Source organism: Asterias amurensis, chromosome 4 (assembly GCF_032118995.1).
Source record: "Asterias amurensis chromosome 4, ASM3211899v1".
In the NCBI taxonomy this organism is placed as follows: Eukaryota; Metazoa; Echinodermata; class Asteroidea; order Forcipulatida; family Asteriidae; genus Asterias; species Asterias amurensis.
In genome coordinates this window covers 14460590-14486736 of record NC_092651.1, presented here as the reverse complement: position 1 = coordinate 14486736, position 26147 = coordinate 14460590, and the positions used below count along the sequence as shown (strand labels likewise).

Sequence of the window (26147 nt, the reverse complement as noted above, 5' to 3'; positions counted from 1 at the left end):
CTTGTTTTGGGGTGGTTGACATTCACAAATGAATGAACAATAAATGTGTCCATATGATCAAATTAATACTCAAATAAATAATCCATGAAATGGTTAACTATGTAATCAGTAATTCTACAATTATGTAATTATTGTTCTTTATCATGCTTTTGGCTCAATACAGCTGTCTTTGTATTTGTATGTGGGGAGGGGGGGGGGGGAATTTTCCCCTTATTCGGGTCTGTGCTTAATGCATTGTCTCACTGGGCACCATTAAAAAAGCAGTGTTGGTCTCCCCGGGTTAAACAATACATAAAAACAAGAAATAAAACTTTGGTGTAAAACCCCCTACCTGAGCCCTGGATACATCTGAGCATGCTCCACACACTAACTCAGTAGGGTCATAGTCACCCTGTATTCCAACCTCTTGATCGCAGCGAGCTTCACCTCCGTAATAAGCCTGAAGAAACCAGGGAGAAACAACCAACATTAACATTGAATGCATTGAATACATAATAACATCAATGCATTTTTAAATGCATTTTTAAAATTATGAAACATATTTGGGATGATACCATCTAAATAAATCTCTTTTGATTGATGGCGGTTGTGAGAGGAATGGGAGGACTCAACAGTTGGACTCTATACTCGTCCCGCCATCAGGGAAAGAATATACATGCGTCGTTTTCAAATTTTGCTCTCAAATGTGCAAAAGGCGTTTTTATCAAAAGAGATTTATCCACGTCACCGCAAAAATATATCTCATTATCATTCCACCATGCAAACCTTCATGTCTTATAAAACTACATTCAATTGCTGTCTTTGGACCAGCACTATTTTCATAGAGCTGTTTAAACACAACAAAATAGCTAAGCCCAGCAAAATTATGCTTACCGGAATAAGGTTACCTGCACATCCAGCCAGCAACCAACTCACAAGCCCCACCACCATCGGTAGTCCATTCTCCTGAAGACGAGCAGAGTACAACAGCTCTGTTCAGAGCCAACACTCCCACTAAAAAGATTTGCACATGGGTATACCCTTAAGTTCATCATGTATTTATAGTTTCTTTAAATTTATCCACATCATGCAAACTTCAAACAATAGTTAAATAAATGTTGTCCAATTGCACAGGATCAATTCAATTCCGAAGACAATGAAAGAAATAGAAAAACTGTAATACTGTTCTTTTGGACCATTAAAGCTTTAAACAAACTCTGCGACTTTTATTACAGCGAGCTAATACACCCTTTGTGGCAAATTCTGGGACAAGTCAAAGGGTCATCTTAGCCCACATTTGAAAGTTGGCTGTTAAAGTGACATGTTGCACTGGATCAGGGCCTAATTTCATAGCATTGCTTAGTGGCCGATTTTGTGCTTACTGCGTGATTACCATTTCATAGCGCTGCTAGCCGTAAGCTACCGAAGAGGCATGCTAACCCTCTGGTGCGTACCGCACAAAATTATTGTTAAAGACAGTGGACACTATTGGTAATTACTCGAAATAATTATTGGCATGAAACCTTTCTTGGTGAAAAGTAATGGGGAGAGGTTGATGGTATAAAAAAACATAGTGAGAAACGGCTCCCTCTGAAGTGGTGCCATAGTATTTGAGAAAGAAGTAAATTACCACAAATGTGATTTCGAGACCTCAGATTTAAAACTTGGTCTCGAAATCAACCATCTAAAAGCACACAACTTTGTGTGACAAGGCTATTTTTCTTTCATTATTATCTCGCAACTTGAGCTAAAATTTTCACAAGTTTGTTATTTTATGCATATATGCTGAGATACACCAACTATGAAGACTAGTCTTTGACAATTACCAAAAGTGTCCACTGTCTTTAAGCAGCGTTATGAAGTTAGGCCCTGGTGAGTTGGTCTATGAAAAATGTTGTAACCATTTTTTGTTTAAAAAAAGTAAACCTAAAGTAACCTTTAATAATCCACACAAGTATGCCTCAACATTGCCGGTTGTGATCTGTCTTTTACTTCCTGAACTAAAATGGTCCGCCATTTAGTGGAGTAAAAAATTAGACTGAACAAAATGGCATGCCATGTACGTTAACCAAGCATGCCAAGTAAAAGGAAAACCATGCAATTTTGAGGCATGTTTGTGTGGGTCATATTCTACTTTTAAAGGTATCTTTCTCACAATATGCATTCTATATCAAACGGTTTCAAAGGCTTTTTCATAGGCCAACTCGCCTGATCCAAGGAAACACGTTCCTTCAACAGAAAAACTTTTGAGGAATGAAAAGTTCATCAGGTAAGGTGTCAAATAGTCATGACCATGGCTATAGCCCTCTAATTCAGATACATGTACATGTACAGCCTCGTGTCATAAATATTACAAGTGAACAATTAGGAAACCACTTTGGATCCGCAATTTTGCAGTGCATACATGTACATATGTACACATGTCCATGTACATGTACATATGCATTTTGGCTGAACATGTAGTTTGTTTTGTAGTAACATCTCTAAAGGTTTATGTTCTTAAAATATACAACGTTGTTTTTATTCAACTAATGGAAATTAGTGTTTGTGATTTTATAATTATTATTTAGTTGTTATGATTCAGGGTATTCCATTATTTTAAGGAATTAATTTGGAATCAATTTTAGAGTCAGCCATCTTGAAACTAAGCCTAACCGAGCCAACAAGTTGGTTACTATGTGGTGTTTGAAGCTTTGCATGGTGTGGAGAATAAGAGTTACTATAAATATGAATAGCCCTGAGTAAAATCTCTTTTGAAGGAGTGGTGGCTCTGAAAAGAGCTGGTTTGGTCTTGATAATTCAAAAAGTATACTCTGCTCATATTCAGGAGAAAGATGAGCAGGAGTATACTGTTTGAAACGCCAAGACCAAACCGGCTCTTTTCAGAGCCACCACTCATTCAAAAGAGACTTTACTCATGGTTGTACCCGCAAGTTTACTATTCATATTTATATTTATAGCTACTTTTACGTCGGTTACTGTTTGGTCGGACCAGCCTTGTCACTGTTACCGTGGTTCAATCAAACGCACGAAAAAACACTCAACCAATGACCAAAGCTCAAACATGCTTCTGGTTTGGGTGATTAAAACGCACCCTTAACAACATGATTCTCTTACCGTTCCCGATCCTCTCTAAGGGAAACGTGACATTGGTATCAGCCATGTAGCCAGCTCCTGCACTCAATAACCTGCCAAGTGGTGGATGGATGTCAAAGAAGAACACTTGGTTGAGATACATATTGATGAACTTGCCAAAGTGGAACTCATCAAATCTGCAGACCAAAGATAAATTTATTTTGTTATAGGTAATCCACTACAATAGTAATACTAATAACCAGTTTTTACTAGTTTTTTCACATCTGAAGGGCGTCTCGAAGCGCTTTCAACATTATTACCCCTGGTCACTGGGCTTTAAATCATTTCTTAAACCATCTCAGCTCCCTGGGGAGTATACATCCTTTGCAAAATTAATATGCGATTCTCGCCTAAATCAATCACAAGAACCATCTCTGCTCTCACAGTTACCCATTTACCCCTGGGTGGAGAGAAGCATCTATAGTTACGTGTCATTGCTCTTGACCAGGAATCGAACCCACACTCTGCTGAACAAGCGCACCAGAGCTGGAGTTCAGTGCTCCTATCCACTCAGCCATGACACCCTACAATGTAGGGAGCCTACTATGTACCGAACAGGCCTAAAATAAAATAATATAAATCATAATGCATGCTTGTATGCTTCGTTTTTTGAAAGGGCAAGGGCACCAATGAATTGCTCTTTCATAAAGGGAGAACGTACATTGTAGGAGGCAATCACCTTCCTTGCCTCCAAGAAGTATCAGGCCTGCATAATGCCACAAACATAAGGCTGTGGCAAGATGTTTTCACAGCATCCTTGTCAAGGATGCGTGAACAAATCCTTGACAAAATACAATACAATGCAGATCAATGATAAAATAAATCAAGTACATGTATGTGTGTGCTAACATGCTGTAGGATACATCTTCTTGCTTTGAAAAGCAAGATCTCAATTGAATAGATTTGGCAGAATGTCAATAAGGAACTCCGATTACTTTGTGATACACTAACACTGAAATATTTTACAGTCACAAAGTTGCTCAAGCACAGAGAGACACTCACCATGCCAAATAACTATAAAGCACTGGAGGCCTTTCAAGTTTGTATAATTTATTATACTACAGTGTTGTCCTTGATGTGAGGGTTAGCCTTTAGTCAAGGCGCACATGGCACACCGGATGGCACGCACAACCCCAAAAATGTAACGCACGAAAAAAGAATATCACCACGAGCGGCGAAGCGGCGAAGCTGCGAAGGCAAGCGCCTTTACCAACTCGTTTTGGGGGCCTTATGTTTTTCAATACATTTGCCAACGACTTTAGTGGGAAAAATGCATAATGCATTGCGGCGTGGTGAGTTGCTGGCCAATAAGAAGCCACCATTACTTGCATGACCTCACAAGAACGATGGATGCAAATTCGTTACATTTTCTCCCACCAAAATCGTTAAGTATTTCAAATTCAACAGGTCACCAATTCTTCAGTTTGAACCCACCACAAACTAATTTTTTATCCTATTTGTTGCATCAGGCCCTGCTGGTATAACACGGGGATTCATGCAAAGGTACCGCTGACCAGCTTGTGATCGCACAAAACACAACGCACATAATCACACAGTATACAAACGCACCATCCAGCCACACACACAGACATCATTTAAATTTACAGGCCTGTACCCTGTTTATACTTTGCGTGCGACAAACAATGCAAGAAGGGCCTAACGCTATGTTTTTAAAGTCAGAGTTGATAGATGACGTTTTACGACCGTCAGCCACCAATAACTACAATTTCATTTGTACTATCCCAGTGTACACAATCAAAACTTATCCCACACTCTCAATACATTCATGATGCTTTTATTTCCCTTTTGTTGAGTTAAATTAAAAAACATTTAAAAACTTGATACTCACTATTGTTTTTCTGTCGCATCGCAGGTTTTTTGACTTCTCAATATGTTCAACGCTTTATTTTTTGGTCACCTGGAATGCTCATGACATGTTATTACATTCTGAGGTGAAAGTTTGTTCTTTCATGCATTGAAAACATAAAAGACTTTCCAGCTGTAAAAATAACTTTTCCTGAGAGTTAAATCCTTTGTGATCTGTTGTGGGCGATACCTTGACTCATGGAGAATGGACACATGTGTAGTCCAAAAGTTGCTCTCTACAACCAAATGGCCCCTCCTCAACCATAGAAAAAGTATGTATACTTTTTCTATGGTTGAGGAGGTTGGTTGTAGAGAGCAACTTTTTAAGAAAAGTTTACTTTCTCTTTCTTGACACTTAGTGTTTTGAATTGATATCAAAAATCTTTCTTTTTAACCTAAATAAAATTGTTTAATGGATTTATTTTATTCTGGGGGGTTTCCTGTCTGTAGATTTGTTTCTTTACAAATTATTTTACACATGAAAATCTCTTTTCAAATTAAGCGAATTTCCCTTTGAAGTTCTCGCACACGGCGTAACAAAGTGTGCAAAAAGGCGTGACGTAAATACACTTTCGCCCATGGTTTGAGAAAGTACAAAATTACAGTTCGGCGCCCCCCTACTGTCCGTCTATATATTCTTTATGTCTGTGATTGCATCAAGAACGCAGAGCTTTTTTTAAAGATGTTTTTTAATCTAACTCAACGAAAAGGAATACAAGCACCATGAATGTATATTGAGTGTTTTGGATAAGTTTAGGGTAGTGTAGTTCAAAGAAATCCTCGGTTATTGGTGGCTAATGGTTGTAAAACTTCCATCAATCAACGCCAATTTCAACATGTGTAGCGTTAAGGAGGCCCAAAATATTAGACCTCTAAGGCTCACGGGGAGCCTTATAGTTTCTAGAAGTACTAAGAATATGGAGTTTCAACTTCTCAAATCAGGTAAAAAATAATGTAAATTTTAGTCAACTTTGTGTTCCTATTGTAAGGGAGAATTAAACCCAGGCAGAAGTGCACGGCACTGACTAACATCCTTACTGTTCACCAAAATCACCATGGTAACTTGAAAAAAAAATAATAACAATACTAATAAAAAGTGTGAATAATTACTGGCTTTCAAATCTGATTTTTTATTTATTTTTTTTTTTTCTTGATATTTAAAATAAAGCGTATAAATAAACTGTGATAATTGAATCAACAAGCTGATGTTTAAACTTTAATATTAATAACAATATTGATATGACTATGAGGGTTAAAAATTAAAATCTCCAAAAATATAAGAAAATCATATTTATAAGGCACTAGCCCTATATAGGCCTCTTTCTCTGTACACAGGAACAGAGCCCTAACTGTTCAGGCCTGTTTCTGGGGCGGAAAAATTTCACAGCTTCATAACTTAAATCTTACCTGCAACAAGCCCCTAATTTTCAACAGATTCACATTCCATGGCGGCATATATTTTTTTGCGGTGGGTTTTGGTCCTCATATATTCCTCACAAATCCCGCCATTTTCGTGAAATAATGCAGCTTCCAACGTTAAAGAATTCCCCACGTGTGTGCTTGCGTGTGTGCGTTTGTGTTCATGTTTGTGAGTGCGAGCGCCCATTGTGCACACCTCGCAAAATAAAAATAAAAATGAAGTGAACGTGACGCTTGAGCGTATGGTGTCCTCAAAGAGCAGTCAAAATGTACGCAAATGTACGCGTACGCATGGAAAACAACTGTGAGCATTGATCAAAACAGGAATTCTTTAACCTTGGAAGCTGCATTATTTAACAAAAATGACGGATTTGTGAGGAATAGAATGTGAATCTGTTGAAATTTGTGGCTTGTTGCAGGTAAGATTTGAGTTATGAAGCTGTGAACATTTTCCGCCCCAGAAGTGTACCCTGATGTCCAGGACGTCACTGTAGTACAAAATGAAAGTGTAAGGCCGCCAGGGCTAATAAGGCGCATGGCTTCTTTCCTGTACTTTTTTTTCAGAATGTTCAGAAAAATATTCAGTCACATGATTTGATTATCATGAATTGTGAATTGAAATAGTGTTTAATGATACTTTTTCGGTGGGCAAACATTTTAACAAGGCCTCAACATATGACATATTTTTGTAACTTGTTTGTAGAAATGCCTAAAGGCTAAATTACCAAACTTTTTGCATTTACACAATACAACTTACAACTACAAGTGCAAGTATTAAGTAATAAGTAACCACAAAATAAACACAACATTACGACTGCAAGAGACTAATCACAACTTGCGCATGCGTATTTTAATCACAACCACTCGTGGTTTAGCTTCATACGTCGTGTTGGTTATATGCCTCGTTTTGTCACATACATGTACCCAAGTGTTTTTTCTAAGTTTTGGTCAATGGAGAGGAGACTCTTTGCTTGGCGCATAAAACCACACAATTTTTATCTAGGCACTGTTTACATCGCGCACAGAGAGGTAAAGGATTTGTCAAAGATTTTAGGGACACCACAGAAACAGGACCACCTACGATATTATAACTCCATCAACAAATTATCACGAAATAGGTGCTGCATAAAAACCCATTCACCTCGTTTCGGTAGAGAACCTTCAAAAACAAGTCATAAAAACACTTCTTTTGATCATCCAAACACCCAAATTATTACTGTAATTGGAAATATAATGAGTCAATATGTATCTACCTGTGTCCAAGGTCTGTAGGGTCGATTCATAGCAAACGTGTTCCGTAAATCTTTGTATGATTTGTATACACTTGTCACGGTGGAAAAAAAACAGCAACTGGCTGCAACACAGTGCCCTCAAGAGGCGAGAATCCAAGAAAGAAAAAGAAATTAATAAAAGTTTTAAAATTTAATTATAGACTAGGCACCCTGTTAAATGATTAGATTCATTTATATAGTGCTGTTTACATAAGTGTAGTGTAAGTTATTTTAGATTAGTATATTGTAGTTTAACTAAGTTAAAAATATTGTTAAAAATAATTTAAGGGAATTTTTAATTTTGTTTTTTATTTGGTTTTTAATTTGATTTTTAATTTGATTTTAATTAATTTAGTTTAATTCAACTAAATTTAGATAAAATGTCTAGTTTACTGTAATGTGTAGCGCAGTTTTGTGCCATGATGAACCTACCTATTAAGGCAGAACAACGCCCCCCCCCCCCCCCCCGCCGCTATTAAGGAAATGTCACATGACATTGATGAAAAATCACATGACATACCCAATTACATGACATACATAATTAGGCAGAAGCCCATCAACAACCCCCCCCCCCCCCCCGGCTAGGAAAATTTCACATGACATACCCAATAAGCCTCAAGTGCCACCCTGCCCCCCTAATAACAAAATGTCACATGACATGCACCCCCAACCGCCCCCCAGAGAAATGTCACATATGACATACCTAATAAGGCAAAAGCCCCCACCCCCCTATTAAGGAAATGCCACATGACATACCCTTAGACAGAAGTGCACCCCCAGCTTATACAGAAATGTCACATGACATACCTAATTAGCCAGAAGTGCAGCCCCCTCCTGCTATTAAGAAAATGTGACATGAATGCACTCCGCCTGCCAAATACCTAATCAGGCAAAAGTGCACCCCCAGCCCCACCTCTTATTAAAGAAATGTCACATGACATATCTAATTAGGCAGTGCACCCCCCCCTCGCTGTTAAGGATGTCACATGACATACATGTACCTATTAGCCAGCCCGTCCCCATCTCTCGCCCCCCCCCCCCTCCATTAAAGAAATTTCACAGACAACCCTATAGGCAGAAGTACCCCCCTCCTAAAATGGCCAGAAGACTGCACCCCCCTTGCTATTAAGGATGTCACATTAAATACCTAATTAGCCAGAAGTGCACCCCCCCAATATTAACATAATAAGGAAATGTCACAGTGACATAGGCAGAAGTGCATCCCCCACCCAGGCCGCCCCCTATTAAAAAAATGTCTTAAGACATACCTATTCTAATTAGGCAGAAGTCCAACACCCCCCCCCCCCCCAGCTAATAAGGACATGTCAGATTACATATACCTTTAGGCAGAACATTTAGGAAATGTCACATGACCCACTAATTAGCCAGGAGTGCAACCCCCCCTCCCCGCTATTAAAAACATGTCAAATACCTAATTAGCCAGAAGTGCACCCCCCTTAGTAAGGAAATGTCACATGACATATACCTAATTAGCCAGAAGTGCACCCCCCTCCCATGTAAGGAAATGTCATATAACATATACCAAATAAGGCAGAAGTGCAAACCCCCAGCCCCTATTAAAAAATGTCACATGACATACCTAATAAGGCAGAAGGTACCGCCCTAGTAAAGAAATGTCACATGACATATACCTAATAAGGCAGAAGTGCACCCCAGCCCCCCTTATTAAACAAATGTCACATGACAACCTAATAAGTCAGAACACGCCCCCACCCCCGCTATTAAGGAAATGTCACATGACATTTATGAAAATATCACATGCAGACCTAACTATATGACATACCTAATTCGCCTCAAGTGCAACCCCCCCCCCCCCCAAAACAAAATGTCACATGACAAGTGGAGCGCCCCCCAGAGAAATGTCACACGACACACCTACAAATGTAAGGCAGAAGACCCGGCCCCCCCCCCCCCCCACTAAGGAAATGTCACATGACATACCCTTAGGCAGAAGTCCACCCCCCAGTTAATACGGAAATGTCACATGACATACCTAATAAGGCAAAAGTGCACCCCAGCACCACCCCCTATTAAAGAATACCCCGCCCCCCCCTGATATTAAAGTCACATGACTAGCCAGAGCTTTACCCCCCATTAAGGAAATGTCACATGACATAGGCAGAAGTGCATCCCCAAAGCCCCACCCCCCCCCCTATTAAAGAAATGTCACATGACATACCTAATTAGGCAGTAGTCCAACACCCCCCCCCCCCCCCCCGCACCGCCATAAGGTAACGTCACTACGACATAGCCAGAAGTGCACCCCCCCCTTTATTAAGGAATGTCACAGGACATAGCTAACTAGGAAGAAGTACCCCCCCCCCCGCTAATACATATTGGCCAGAAGTGCCCCGCCCCCTCCCCAGCTGTTACGGAATTTTCACATGACACACCTAACCAGCCAGAAGTGAACCTCCCCCCCCCCCCACCACCCCTATTATTATTATTATCTATATCAGTTTTTGTAAATGAGATATAGGCCTACCGGTTCATAATAATTATTACGATTAATGCTTACTCGGTAGTGATATTCCTGGTAATTATTATAACTTTGTGTTCCTGCATTTTCCTGTCTTTTCAAAGCCCTTCGTGTTCCTGCATTTTCCTGTCTTTTCAAAGCCTCTTCGTAATTAATTGTCATTGCTAACAAGTATCGGTATATTTTGAAATTGCTTGCGCCCGAACACTAAAACAAATTATTTAGATCTAAAAAAAACACAATTAGAAGAGCCAAATATAAATAAATGACTTTGTGTCTCGGTTTCTGTTCAGAGTGTTTGGGCTTATTATTGTTGCTTTCTTCGGAAAAGAAAAAGGTTTTTAAAAGGGGAATTTATACTATTGTTTATGTTTGTTCGTGTTCTGTTTTAGCTCAATTATCTTTGATGTAATATATTTTTACAATAGCCAAGAGGTAACAAGAGATGAATAAGCCCCATTCGTTGTCAGAGTGCCACTTAGGCCAAAAGTCATGCGCAAAACTGGGTTATCATAATTATTTCCATGCCCTCAAATTCTTTTTAATAAATATTGTTTTGGGGTCATGCAATTAACTGTGTCGCTAAGGGCCTATAACAATTTATCACAACCTGGGTGCTACATGTATGTGCTTCAGCTTTTGAGGAGACGTGAAAAATATAGGCTTTGAGTTGGTCCTATTTGGCTTGGGAAGTGAAAAAGTGATCATACTTGCACCGGTTTAGGAAAAAAACACATTATTGGTCTGTGTTTTTCCAGGGTATGTATGGCCTAATAAGCAAAAATTTCAAAAAGCTGACCTGCCAAAAATTGAAAAGAAATCAGATGTTTTATTAGTTGTACGAAAGTATATTTGATTGGTTTTCAAGAGGTACAGATACCTAAAATAGTTTTTAAAATAATTTTTGAATATTAATTAGCACAAGCATTTGGTGCGGCTATGAATCTATGAGCACCTTTTAGAGCTTTTTGGCGCCCTACCGTGTTAACAACTGAGATGCAAAACACTGGGTTGAACTTCACCCTAAATGCATATTCATGAATATGCAAATCACACTATTTATTGGGAAATAGTGTGAACACAGGGTAAGAAAACCTCCATTCATGATCCAACCATTAAAGGTGTCAGTAGACAGTTTACCCAAAGCAGTAACGCTACAAAATATGACGGGGTTGAACTTTAGAAACATTTAATACAGAAAATAGTATTGGCTAAAAAATAAACACAACATTACGACTGCAAGAGATCACAACTTGCGTATGCGTATTTTAATGACAACCATTCGTGGTTTAGCTTCATACGTCGTGTTGGTTATATGCCTCGTTTTGTCACATACCTACTTGTGTTGTGTTTTTTCTAAGTTTTGGTCAATGGAGAGGAGACTCTTTGCTTGGCGCATAAAACCACACAATTTTTATCTAGGCACTGTTTACATCGCGCACAGAGAGGTAAAAGATTTGCCACGATTTTAGGGACACCACGGAAACAGGACCTCCTACGATGTAACTCTATGAAAAAATTATCACGAAATAGATGCTGCATAAAAACCCATTCACTTCGTTTCGGTAGAGAACCTTCAAAACAAGTCATAAAAAAACACTTCTTTTGATCATCCAAACACCAAAATTATTACTGTAAATGGAAATATAATAAGTCAATATGTATTTACCTGTGTCTAAGGTCTGTATGGTCGAGGAAAAATCACCAATTCATAGCAAAGGTCTTCCGTAAATCTTTGTATGATTAGTGTACACTTGTCACGGTGGAAAAAAAAACAGTAACTGGCTGCAACACAGCGCCCTCAAGAGGCGCCCTTTGCACAGCACCCCGTTAAATGATTAGATTAGTTTATTTAGTGCTGTTTACATAAGTGTAGTGTAAGTTATTTTAGATTAGTGTATTGAAGTTTAACTTAGTTAAAAATATTGTGAAAATTAAAGGAATTTTTATTTTGATTTTTAATTTGATTTTTAATCTGATTTTATTTAATTTAATTCAATTCAACTAAATTTAGATTAAATGTCTAGTTTACTGTAATGTGTAGTGCAGTTTTGTGCCATGATGGATGTAGTGATGCAGTTTTACGACTAACCAAATAAGGTAGCCCAGGTCAAAATTCCAGTTGAACCTAGTTAACTGGGGTCAACTGGTTCAACTGGAAAGTGACCAAACTCGTCCATTTTCCATATTAACCAACTGGTTTTGACTAGGTTTAACCGTGTTCAACTAGGTTGAAATTATAAACCAGTTGGTCTCTGTCCATTTTCCATATTAAACCAACTGGTTTTAACTGTGTTTAACTAGTTTATTAACTGGTTTCAACTAGTTCCAGTTAAACCCAGTTTAACTAGGTTCAACTGGAATTTCAACCTGGGAGAAGAACAATGCCCCCCCCCACCCCTGCTATTAAGGAAATGTCACATGACATTGGTTAAAAATGACATGACATACCTAATTACATGACATGTACATAATTAGGCAGAAGCCCATCAACCCCCCCCCCCCTCCGCTAGGAAAATGTCACATGACATACCCAAGTAGCCAGCTCAAGTGCCACCTGCCCCCCCTTAATAACAAAATGTCACATGACAAGTGGACCCCCAGCGACCCACAGAAAAATGTCACATATGACATACCTGAAGTCCCCCCCCCACCCCCGCTATTAAGAAAATGTGACATGACATAATTAGCCGGAAGTGCACCCCCCCCCCCCCCAATGCCATAGATATACCTAACTAGGCAAAAGTGCACCCCCAAGCCCGACCCCCTATTAAAGAAATGTCACACGAAATATCTAATTAGCCAGAAGTGCCCCCCTCCCCATGTATGGAAATGTCACACGACATATACCTAATAAGGCAGAAGTGCACACCCAGCCCCCTATTAAACAAATGTCACATGACATACCTAATAAGGCAGAGAACAACGCCCCCACCCCAGCTATTAAGGAAATGTCACATGACATTTATGAAAACATGTCACATGGAGACCTAATTATATGACATACCTAATTAGCCTTAAGTGCACCCCCCCCCAAATAACAAAATGTCACATGACAAGTGCAGCGCCCCCCCCCCCCCTGCAGAGAAATTGTCACATGACATACCTAATGAGGCAGAAGTCCTTGCCCCCCAACACCCCACTCCATACTATGGAAATGTCACATGACATATACCTACATGTAATTAGCCAGAAGTGCCCCCCCCCCATGTAGCGACCCACAGAAAAATGTCACATATGACATACCTGAAGTCCCCCCCCCCCACCCCCGCTGTTAAGAAAATGTGACATGACATAATTAACCGGAAGTGCACCCCCCCCCCCCAATGCCATAGATATACCTAACTAGGCAAAAGTGCACCCCCAAGCCCGACCCCCTATTAAAGAAATGTCACACGAAATATCTAATTAGCCAGAAGTGCCCCCCTCCCCATGTATGGAAATGTCACACGACATATACCTAATAAGGCAGAAATGCACACCCAGGCCCCCATTAAACAAATGTCACATATGACATACCTAATAAGGCAGAGAACAACGCCTCCAGCCCCGCTATTAAGGAAATGTCACATGACATTTATAAAAACATGTCACATGCAGACCTAATTATATGACATACCTAATTAGCCTTAAGTGCAACCCCCCCCCCCCCCCACAATAACAAAATGCCACATGACAAGTGCAGCGCCCCCCCCCCCCCCCAGAGAAATTGAGAAAAGGTGCAAGTAACCAGTAGAGCCTTTAGCCCTGGTAGGACGTCAGTCAGTGCCACTGCACTGACGTATAAAGGTGAAAAGGTTCTTTACAATGTGAACACAAGTTTGACTACAATTTACTTTATTTTTCACCTGATTTGAGAAGCTGAAATTCTTTTCATATATTCATAGTGTCCCTCACTATATTCTCAAGGAGTTCACTGCTATAATAGATGTTAAATTTTAATAAGATGTTAAATTTTAATAAGAGTTCACAGCTAACAAATATATCCATGGAAGAAATTATATCCGAAAATATGTCGAAGTTCTGCACTGGCGATGTTGATCATCGTGTACCACTTGATAGTGAAATGTGAGCCAAAGTGCGCATGGCTTTGAGTACAGTGCATTATCTCGCCGCTATTCGTCGTCAAAACAGGGTAGGTGCCGTTAAGTCGCCATCAACTACTCCAATAATATACAAATCCAGGAGGCATAAAAATATTTCAGCTCAAGTAGAATTTTCATAAATTTCCGGTTAAATTTCGGTTACAAATATCAAGTTTTTTTTCTTGTAAAAAAAAACCCAAAAAATTCTAAGCGTGCAGCAAATTCTTGCCTCTTGCTTTTTCACAGTGCTTTTTGTATATGTGCGGACAACAGAGGGCGCTTTCCTTCGCTCATATATTTTTTTTCTTGGGACGGTTAGCATGCGCTAATTTATGGTAAAAAGTGGCCTCATTTGTCCTAGGAAAAAATGCTATCGGCTCATGAAGTCTTAGCACAAGATGCAATGCTCGTAGCCTTGGTAGGACGTCAGTCAGTGCCACTGCACTGACGTCCTGGGTATAAAGGTTCTTTACAATGCGAACACAAGTTTGACAACAATTTTCTTTATTTACCTGATTTGAGAAGCTGAAATTTCGTTCATATACTCATGATGTCCCTTTATATTCTCAACGAGTTCACAGCTAACAAGGTGTTGATCATCGTATACCAATTGATAGTGTGAGCCCAAGTGCGCATGGCTTTAGAGTGCAGCGCATTGTCATGGTTGTCTTGCCGCTATTCGCCGTCAACTGGTTAGGTGCCAACAAATCGCCTTCAACTCCTACAATACACATTTAAAATCCAGGAGGCATAGAACTTGGAGCACTACACCTCAAATAGAATTTTTTTGAGTTTCAGGTTGAATTTCGGTTACAAAGTGAGTTTTTTCTTTAAAAATATTTATAAGCAGCAAAGCCGTCTGCCGCCATCTTGCTTATTTCACATGGCTTCTTCTTGTCATATAGACAGACAACAGAGGGCGCTTTCCTGCGCGCGTGTGTTTTTTTCCTAGGACAGATGTGGCCACTTAGCATGTGCCAATTGAACGGCCTCATCTGTCCTGGGAAAAAGATACGCTGACTATTATCCATCTGCTTAGTGGGTGGTTGACGCAAGTTGATGGCGCCGCCAGTGATCAGTGCAAGAAAGTATTTACACGGAAGTTAGTGAACGACGTGGGATTGGAACACGCTAATTTCAATTTTCTTTTCACAAAATATTAACACCAAAGGAGAAAATTCAACAATTTTAAATAATGCGATCTTTGAGTTTTAACTACAAGGAACATGTGAGTAAAAGTTCAGACTCCCGAGTTAGGTAGAAATATTTGTAACAGATTTTTGAAAATTGGACTCCGTCGCGTTGCCTGCAACGGAGGAGTCCAACCTTGGCAACAATGCTCGGTATCGCATAGTTCTGCGCTTTGTGTAAATTGCTCACGGACTATTATCCATCTGCTTAGTTCTTGCACTGATCACTTGCGGCCTACTATTTGCAGCCAAATCGCTGTCAACCTGCGTTAACCAAACACTAACTAGTACTAACTAGTGTTTGGTTAACGCAGGTTGACAGCGATTTGGCTGCAAATAGTAGGCCGCAAGTGATCAGTGCAAGAAAGTGTTTATGCAGAAGTTAGTGCATGACGTGGGATCAGAACACGCTAATTTCAATTTTCTTTTCACAAAATATTAATACCAAAGGAGAAAATTCAACAATTTTAAATAATGCGATCTTTGAGTTGTAACTACAAGGAACATGCGAGTAAAAGTTCAGACTCCCGAGTTAGATAGAAATATTTTTCACAGGTTTTTGAAAATTTTTCGCAATGGTACGGGACCTTAATACCCTGGACTCCGTTGCGTTGCCTGCAACGGAGGAGTCCAACCTGGCATGCCTGGGCTACGGAGCCTTATGTTTTTTCTAAGTTTTGGTCAATGGAGAGGAGACTCTTTGCTTGGCAAATGAAAAACCACACAATTTTTATCTAGGCACTGCTTACATTGCGCACAGAGAGGTAAAAGATTTGCCACGATTTTAGGGACACCACGGAAACAGACCTCCTACGATATTATAATATAACTCCAAGAACAAATTATCACGAAATAGGTGCTGCATAAAAACCCATTCACTTCGTTAACGTTAGAGAACTTTCAAAACAAGTCATTAAAAACACTTCTTTTGATCATCCAAACACCAAAATTATCACTGTAAATGGAGGTAATAAGTCAATATGTATTTACCTGTGTCCAAGGTCTGTAGGGTCGAGGAAAAATCACCAATTCATAGCAAAGGTGTTCCGATGACTTGTGTTCACTTGTCACGGTAACTGGCTGCAAGACAGTAACTGGCTGCAACACAGCGCCCTCAAGAGGCGAGAATCCAAGAAAGAAAACCAAATTAATAAAAGTTTTAAAATTTAATTATAGACTAGCGGGATGCCGCGCTCCGTGCGGCACCCCGCTAAATGATTAGATTAGTTTATTTTTTTTAGTGCTGTTTACATAAGTGTAGTGTAAGTTATTTTAGATTAGTGTATTGTAGTTTAACTTAGTTAAAAATATTGTGAAAATAATTTAAAGTAATTTTTAATTTGATTTTTAATTTGATTTTAATTAATTTAATTCAATTCAACTATATTTAGATTAAATGTCTCGTTTACTGTAATGTGTAGCAAAATTTCACATGACAGGTGCACCCCCAGCGCCCCCATAGAAATGACATACCTAAGGCAGAAGTCCCCCCACCCCCACCATTAAGGAAATGTCACATGACATACCCTTAGCCAGAAATGCACCCCCAGCTAATAAAGAAATGTCACATGACATACCTAATTAGCCATATACCTAATTAGGCAAAAGTGCACCCCCTATTAAAGAAATGTCACATGACATATCTTATTAGGCAGTGCAACGCCCCCCCCCCCCCACTTCCGCTGTTAAGGATATGTCACATGACATACCTATTAGCCAGAGTGCCCCCCCCCCCTCCATTAAAGAAATGTCACAGACAAGCCTAACTAGGCAAAAGTGCACCCCCTAAAATAGCCAGAAGACTGCAACCTCCCCCCTTGCTATTAAGGATGTCACATTAAATGTCACATGACATAGGCAGAAGTGCACCCCCCCCTAATAAGAAAATGTCACATGACATACCTAATTAGCCATAGGTTCACCCTATCCCCATATTAAGGATATGTCACATGACATACCTATTAGCCAGAGGTGCACCCCAGCCCCCCCCCCCCCCATTAAAGAAATGTCACAAACAAGTCTTATTAGGCAGAGGTGCACCCCCCTAAAATAGAGCCTTGCCCCACCCCCACCCCATCACCCCCTACTAAGGAATCGTCACATGACATATACCTAATTAGCCAGAAGTGCCACCCATGTATGACAATGTCACATGACATATACCTAATAAGGCAGAAGTGCACACCCAGCCCCCCTTATTAAACAAATGTCACATGACATACCTAATAAGGCAGAAGAACAACGCCCCCACCCCCGCAATTAAGGAAATGTCACATGACATTTATGAAAACATGTCACATGGAGACCTAATTATATGACAAACCTAATTAGCCTCAAGTGAAACCCCCTAATAACAAAATGTCACATGACAAGTGCAGCGCCCCCCCTTGCAGAGAAATTGTCACATGACATACCTAATAAGGCAGAAGTCATTGCCCCCACCCAACCCCACCCCTATTAAGGAAATGTCACATGACATACCCTCAGGCAGAAATGCACCCCCCAGCTAATACGAAAAAGTTAAGTGCACCCCCAGCACCGCCCGCTATTAAAAAAAATCCCCCCCCCCCCGCTATTAATGTCACATGACATACCTAATTAGCCAGAGGTTTACCCCCCCCCCCCCAATTAAGGAAATAAGGAAATATGTCACATGACATAGGCAGAAGTGCATCCCCAAAGCCCCATCCCCAGCCCCCTATTAAAGAAATGTCACATGACATACCTAATTAGGCAGTAGTCCAACACCCCCCCCCCCCGCCCCGCTATTTAGCAAATGTCACATACACATATAGGCAGAAGTGCACCCCCCCCCATTAAAGAGATGTCACATGACACACCTAAATAGGCAGAAGTGCACCACCCAAGCCTGATTGTTCCCATCCATCCCAGACTCAGAGACAATAAAGCAAAAATTCACAAAGTAAACAGTTTGTATCTTTATTGCGTTTTATTTGTATACAAAATCAAGGCAAACTTTAAAACAATGTTTTGGAGCAAACAAACATAATAAGATAAAAACGACTCAAAATAGTAACAAATTAGGTAATGTTAAAAACAAACAAACAAACAGACAAACAGACAAAGAGACAAACAGACAAACAGACAAACAGACAAACAGACAAACAGACAAGCAGACAAGCAGACAAGCAGACAAAAAGACAAGCAGACAAGCAGACAAACAGACAAACAGACAAACAGACAAACAGACAAACAGACAAACAGACACACAGACACACAGACACACAGACACACAGACAAACAGACAAACAGACAAACAGACAAACAGACAAACAGACAAACAGACAAACAGACAAACAGACAAACAGACAAACAGACAAACAGACAAACAGACAAACAGACAAACAGACACACAGACACACAGACAAACAGACACACAGACAAACAGACAAACAGACAAACAGACAAACAGACAAACAGACAAACAAACAAACAAACAAACAAACAAACAAACACACACACACACAAACAAACAAACAAATAAACAAACAAACAAACAAACAAACAAATAAACAAACAAACAAACAAACAAATACGATAACCAGACAATAAATACTTAGAAAACAAAACTCTTACTAGACTGAAAACAGACACTAAAACAAACTCACATAAACTCAAACAAACAATCAAACCATCAAACAAACAAACAAATCCTCTTAGTAGACAATGAACACATAGAAAACAACACAAGCACAAAGATACATGAACAAACACACTGAGTAAGCAGAGAGCCATGAGTAAGCACAGCCATGAGCAAGCAGAGAGCCATGAGTAAGCACAGCCATGAGCAAGCAGAGAGCCACGAGTAAGCACAGCCATGAGCAAGCAGAGAGCCATGAGTAAGCACAGCCATAAGTAAGCAGAGAGCCACGAGTAAGCAGAAAGCCATGAGTAAGCAGAGAACCATGAGTAAGTACAGCCATGAGTAAGCAGAGAGCCATGAGTAAGCACAGCCATGTGTAAGCAGAGAGCCATGAGTAAGCAGAGCGTCATGAGTATAAGCAGAGCCATGAGTAAGCATCGCCATGAGTAAGCACAGCCATGAGCGAGCAGAGAGCCATGAGTAAGCACAGCCATGAGTAAGCAGAGAGCCACGAGTAAGCACAGAGCCATGAGTGAGCAGAGAGCCATGAGTAAGCAGAGAGCCATGAGTAAGCAGAGAGTCGTGAGTATAAGCATAGCCATGAGTAAGCATGGCCATGAGTAAGCAGAGAGCCATGAATAAGCAGAGAGCCATGAGTAAGTACAGCCATGAGTAAGCAGAGAGCCATGAGTAAGCACAGCCATGAGTAAGCAGAGAGCCATAAGTAATTACAGCCATGAGTAAGCAAAGAGCCATGAGTAAGCAGAGAGCCATGAGTAAGCAGAGAGCCATGAGTAAGCAGAACCATGAAGTTGGCTCTGTAGCATTGCCTTTAATAATAAGTTATTGCATTAGGAATCAAACTAACATGCAGCTTTTAGTTGCAACGTGAATGTTTGTAGGTTTATATTCATCTATTGACATTCAATAATGGAAGCTTATTATTGTTAATTACTACAGAACAAGGACCAGCTTTGGTGTTTTTCCCCATAAGTTTCCTAGAAACTGATCTGAAAAGATCCTGAAACATTTTATGCTGCTATTTCTCTCACCTGGTTAAGAGAGATTTTTAGAAAAACATGTTGTTGAAGATATGCTGTTATATACTATTACTACTACTACTTCTAATATTTAAATATTTACTGATAAATTATTTCTATCTACTGCTACTTATCTACTTCTACTTCTAATATTTACTGAAAAACTATCCTAGTACTATCTTAAACTACTTTAATGTTATATACTGGCATAATTAAATATTCTAATACCATTCTACTGCTACTTATTTACTTCTGCTTCTAATATTACTGAAAAACTATCCTAGAAAAACTATCCTAGTTCAACATTAAACTACTCTAATGTAATATACTGGCATAGTCAAATATTGTACTACCATTATAAAGCCAATTTCACAAACGCTAGAATTAATCATACCTCGTAAAAGGACGAGTTAATCATTCTTACTTAGGATGGGTTCAATGCGTCCGAACGTCTTCGGATACGGAATTTAACTTGTCGTAAGTCTTAATCCTCAAAAAGGCAGAGTTTTGTGAAATTGACGACTATTGTAGGCCTAAACTTAACTATTTTTACTTTGCTGAGAAATAAAATAATCTGAAATGTCATCTTCAAGAACATCTTTTCAGATCTTCAGTCTTGCCAGGTGAGAGAAATCATAACTTTTGTGATGCAGTTCTGCAATTTTGTCACAGGTTGTGGTCTAATTTTTTGGGTCATGTCAAACAGTTTGAGGATCAGTGGTATGGATGATCTTAAAGCCATGCCTATTATTAAGTATACCTTGCATGTATTATAGGGTTCCCTCAACACTCTGTGCTTTTTCATAATGCCCTTTCATAGTTTGTCAAATTTATACTCGTATTTATTTTCATCTTTGTTAAAATGTACCTATATGTATCCCCATACAGCGGTGGTGCTATTTTATGTCTTTGTCTCTGTAATTTTTTAAACGCAATTTAACCCTGTATAATGCCACATAACTCAGCTGCCAGTTGGTTTTTAATAAGAATGAATGAATATGAATGAATGAATAAATGCATAATAATTGTACGCATAGATGCGCCTTATACTAAATGAAAACTACACTTGTTACAAATATGCGAATTATCAAACACCAAGGGGGGGGGGGTTCTTAGAAGCAAAGCTCAAACATGACTTCTTGCGACAGCAGATCTATCAAGTTCTGAAAATCACAGTTAATGAAGAAACATATAAATGTGGCATGTGTTCCTATACCCACACAAAGTTCAAGCAGGAATATTAAGAGCAGTAAGCAGTGAGTAGTGTTCTTTATAGCCTCAGTTTGAGAATACATGCACAATGACAATGAAGATCAATTGGTTTTCTGTATTTAACTGGTTTAAAAACTAATTCCTTTGCCTTATTTTATACTAATTTGGGGGGCTAATCATCCTTACTTGGAGCACAGCCAGAGATTGAAAGTGTTTGATTTTTTGAACAGCTATACATCATTATACAAAACTTTGTTTAAAAGTTTGTATATAGCTGATGCAAAGCAGAAACAACAAACCTATAAAATACAAGTGCAAAAGAAATGCATTGAAGCAGTGAATAGATGACGAAGTTGAACGCAGGCCGGCTATTACAAATTGATGCGGAACCGAGCAAAACGACAACGACGACGACGACGACGATCTACTTTAACCACACTCAATATGGACATGGACTAGAGAACTAAGCATTTCACAACCGAAGAAAGGCATCTTCACAAAAAGTTAATTTAAAAAAGTTATGTACAATATTTTCTTCCAAAAAAATAAAATTCCCAAGAAATACATTGAACATTATGAATGGCATATCACATTACAATAAAGAAGACCTTTAGAGTTGCTGTATCAATTTGAATTCTCTCGTCCTTCCAAATCATCAAAATTTCATGTAGCTTTTAGTGGAGGATCTTTGAGAATTGAGGGCACTCCAAAATTGAAGGCAATTAAAACAACATGAGCACGAGAGTTGTCTAAATACTTTAAGGCAGGAAATGCATCATGCACTGTGTGCAATGTGTAATGTACAATTTATAAAAATGAAAGAACATTCCACACATTGCACATAATTGTATGTATCTTTATACAAATTTCCAATGACATGAATGAGCATTTCTTTCCTAAAATTACTGTATGTACCAACAGTTATAAACCATCATGCCCTGCTCAGTTGAGTACTCCCCAGTTAACTATTTAGATGATGTTGAAGGATTCAGGGCTTTAAAAACAACCTGCTTTTAAGTAAAAACTGTGTAAACTTATCAAACAATGTTTGGCCATGTTCTAGTTAACTTTTCACCAATCAGCAAAAAAGGCTATCATCCCCAAACAGTGCTTTTAACCGATTCAAAAGCACCACTGCACAAGCAACATGGTCATGATGATGAAGAGAGTGTCAGCATTTTATCATCAGAGATAGTGTCATCTGAAGAAAGAGGTAGCATCTTATGAGCAGTAATCCAGTCAACTACAGGGAGAAGCTTGGTAGAGACAGTGCTGTTTCCCCACACAGTGAGTATTGATTCACAAGCACCATTGCCTCATTCAAGTCTCCTTAGATGAAGCTCATACTTGTACACCAATGTTGTCCTCTCTGAAGTTTTCTTTTGAACTATGACTGAGGGTACCATTTGTATTTGACAACAAAACAAAGAACTTCCACACAAACCATGAGGTCAACAACATCCTGGTATCAGTGTTTTGAATCTGACCTGTACGGCCATTTTGTAGTCGGACAAGCGACTTGACAGATGTTCATAAACAAAAAATAGTTGATCGCTGAGGCACAGTGGGTGGTCACAGAGGATGTTGACGATCATCAGTGTTGGATAAATATCCTTGTCAACCAATAAACCAGTCTTTAACTACGACCAGGGGCTGTACCCACATGAAGTCCAAGGTAGCAAGCAAATTTTCTATAGAAGTTCCATACATGCACACTAGGCAGATGTACAACCATCGATACCTTGAAAGTACAAAGCATTGTCACTAAATGTGTACAAGTAAACTTTAAACATGTTGTCATTGTGTACGTTTGTCTAAGTTGTGTATATAGATGCATCCAGTGAAGCAGATAGGGTTCGTGGCGCCTGGGGACAAGATGAGAGGATGATGCCATGTCATAAACTTTAACCACCCCCCCCCCCAATAAACCTCATTAAAAAAATAAACACAACAAATTATTTGGCACATGTCCTCGTCCCTTGCCCCCACCCCCCCAGCTACATCAACGTCTGCATCTACATGAAAACTAACATTTTGACAACTCGAACAATAAGAACAGGAGTTCCAATGCTCAGATGACTTGGCTATTATACGTTCTAAACTGTAGTTCACAACAACTATTATTATGGTTCTCAACCCACATTCTATGACTTAAACAGGTCAGAATTCCAAAGTGAGTTCAAGCTAATTTTGTTTGCTTGTTTCTTTCTTCAACTTCAATTTATTTTTTTAAAAGAGGGTACTCTTCCCTACAGTGGAAATGGAAATTGTTGAAACTTATTTGTAAAAGTGTGATGCTCCTTTACAATCCTTTTTCCGTTGTAGTAGTAATCTCTTAAGACATTGCGTCACACACATGCATCTGAGGCAAACCATTGATTTAGCTACTTCCAGCTCCAAAGCTGGAAGAAAGCTAGTGACAATTTACAATCAAATCATCTAAAGCACCTAACCATCTAATTTTGACCCACATTCTGTGACACAGCCACCAGAACTTGAGCCAGAGAATGTTGGCCAAGATCCATAGTCATAGTTGAGCATGCGGTGAATTTTAATGCTACGAAGAGTTAATTTTAAATGGTCACGTTTTCTTGGCTCATATTCTAGTGGCTGAATTGTAGAATGCTGGCCAAGATCCATAGTCATAGCTAAGCCTGTGGTGAACTTAATCTTAACAGAAGCGTCAATTGTAAATTGTGTGGATCTTGACCCACATCCTATAATTCGGCCATCAGAACTTGAGCCAAGATGACCATTTACAATCAACACTTCTATTAACATTGAAGTTCACCACAGGCTTAACTATGACTATGGATTGACCAACAATCTACGATTCAACCATCAGAACTTGAGCCAAGATAACTTGACCATACAATCAACCCTTCTAAGCATTAAAGTTCAGCACAGTCTAAACTATGACTATGGATCTTGACCCACATTCTATGAATCTGCCGTTAGAACATGTGAGCTAAGATAACTTGTCTATTCACAATCAACGCTTCTTAGCATTAAAGTCCACCACAGGCTTAACATTTCTGTATCTGAATCAGCCCAACATAAGAACTTGAGCCAAGATAACTTTGCCATTTACAATGAAGATTATTTACAATTAAAACTTTTAAGAAAACAAGTTCCACTCCAACCTCCTCACGGCCCATCCCAAAATCTTACAAATTACTGATAAAAAAACACAAAAACACCAGTTGCCAAACTTCATAAAGCTGCTTAAGCATTAAAATGTTGATTAACTCATTTTTAGGAAAGGCAAAATGACAGCACACCAGTCACATGGTCCAAGTGACATGCCTATACAGCTACTAACCTTAGTCTGGTAAGCATCATTTCATTATGCTTAGCTACTTGAGAACAAAGTGCCGCTAAACATTAGTTATTTCATATTTTTCTATGAGCAATACACACCAGTCACATGTTCCATGTGATATGAATTTTTTGCTTGGTACCCTTAGTCTGGTAAGCATTCATTCATTTAAGTACTTTTGCTGCTGAAAGCAGATCAACAAAATTTGAATATTTTAAAAACTTAAAAAGGTTAAAATTATTTAAATTTTTAAAATCTACTATATTGTTCTCTTCTCCTGAAGGATGCTGATTAAGTAAAATTTCTGATATTAGAACAAAATACACATCGTGTGTTTGATCTAATGTGTGCTCAGGCAAAATTTTGTTTGATTGTGTTACTATTTTCAAATTCAATTTTTGTTTAAAGGGGTACCTTTCTCTGCAGTTGAAATGGGAACAGTTGTTTACTTTTTGTTTGTTGTACACACACGTGCATCTGAGGCACACCCAACGATTTAGTTACTAATTTGAAAACAACGCTTTCAGCATATCACAACTTTTTTAGATGATTAGCTTTTAAAAATTTTCCATGAAGCATTTCATGTATGGTGGTAAAATTTGTGCAACACCTAGAGAGAATGTGGATCAAGACCCATAGTGAAAATTAAACCTAGGGTAAACTTTAATGCTTAGAAGTGATGATTGTTAATGGTGAAGTTTTCTTGCCTCAAATTCTGATGGCTGAATCGTAGAATGCGTGTCAGGGTCCATAGTCATAGTTATGCCTGTGATGAACCTTAAGTTGATATAGAAGCGCTCATTGTAAATTGAGTGGATCTTGACCCACATCCTAAGATTCGGCCATCAGAACTTGAGCCAAGATGACCATTTACAATCCACACTTCTATTAACATTAAACTTTACCACAGGCTTAACTATGACTATGGATTGACCAACATTCTACAATTCCACCATCAGAATTTGAGGCAAGAAAACTTCACCATTAACAATCAACGCTTCTATGCATTAAAGTTTACCCCAGGTTTAATTTCCACTATGGATCTTGACCCACATTATCTATAGGTGTTGCACAAGTTGTACCACCATACATGATATGCTTCATGGACAATTTTTAAAAGTTCATCATTTAAAAAATTGTGATATGCTTAAAGCAGATTTGTAACATTGGGCCCAGACTGAACATTTTCAAAAGTTAAACAGTTAAGAATAGTTCAAAGAGTTAAAAAGTTTTTAAAAAAAGTTAAAAATTTAAAAATTTAAAATTTAACACTTATTGGTGTCTTGGTCGCTCATTATTGCTGACAGTCCTCCATCAGTATCAAACATGACATACAATCCACTCTGTGACTGGACTTCATGAAATAATAAACCCATGTAGATGTCAACTATGCAGTTCTTGCATCTATACTTCAGTCTAGAGTCTCCACTTAGACATGTTTCCCTTGACTAGTGCACCATTCACTCTTATTGGTATCCTGGTTGGTAATTATTGCTCCAGAACAACATTAGATAGGTCAGTCCTCAT

General features: G+C 39.0%; 1 protein-coding gene across 5 annotated transcripts in view; it reads right to left on the bottom strand.

The window, feature by feature from the left end:
• The window catches only part of LOC139936721 (E3 ubiquitin-protein ligase MYCBP2-like), a 31353-nt gene extending 14788 nt beyond the window's left edge, over window positions 1–16565 (bottom strand). For 3 of the 5 annotated variants that reach the window (XR_011786004.1, XM_071931619.1, XM_071931616.1), the window contains exons 1-4: window positions 16436–16565; window positions 3097–3251; window positions 874–993; window positions 332–439 (exon numbers count right to left, since the gene is read on the bottom strand). Coding sequence is in view for 4 of the 5 variants with exons in the window: in XM_071931619.1 (XP_071787720.1) it covers window positions 332–439; window positions 874–930 (165 nt within the window). In the remaining variant the exon portion in view is untranslated. Of the gene's footprint in view, window positions 1–331; window positions 440–873; window positions 994–3096; window positions 3252–7652; window positions 7769–11839; window positions 11915–16435 lie in introns of those variants that run through there. The other 2 variants (XM_071931617.1, XM_071931618.1) reach the window with 2 other exon arrangements.
• Between the last annotated feature and the right edge of the window lie 9582 nt (window positions 16566–26147).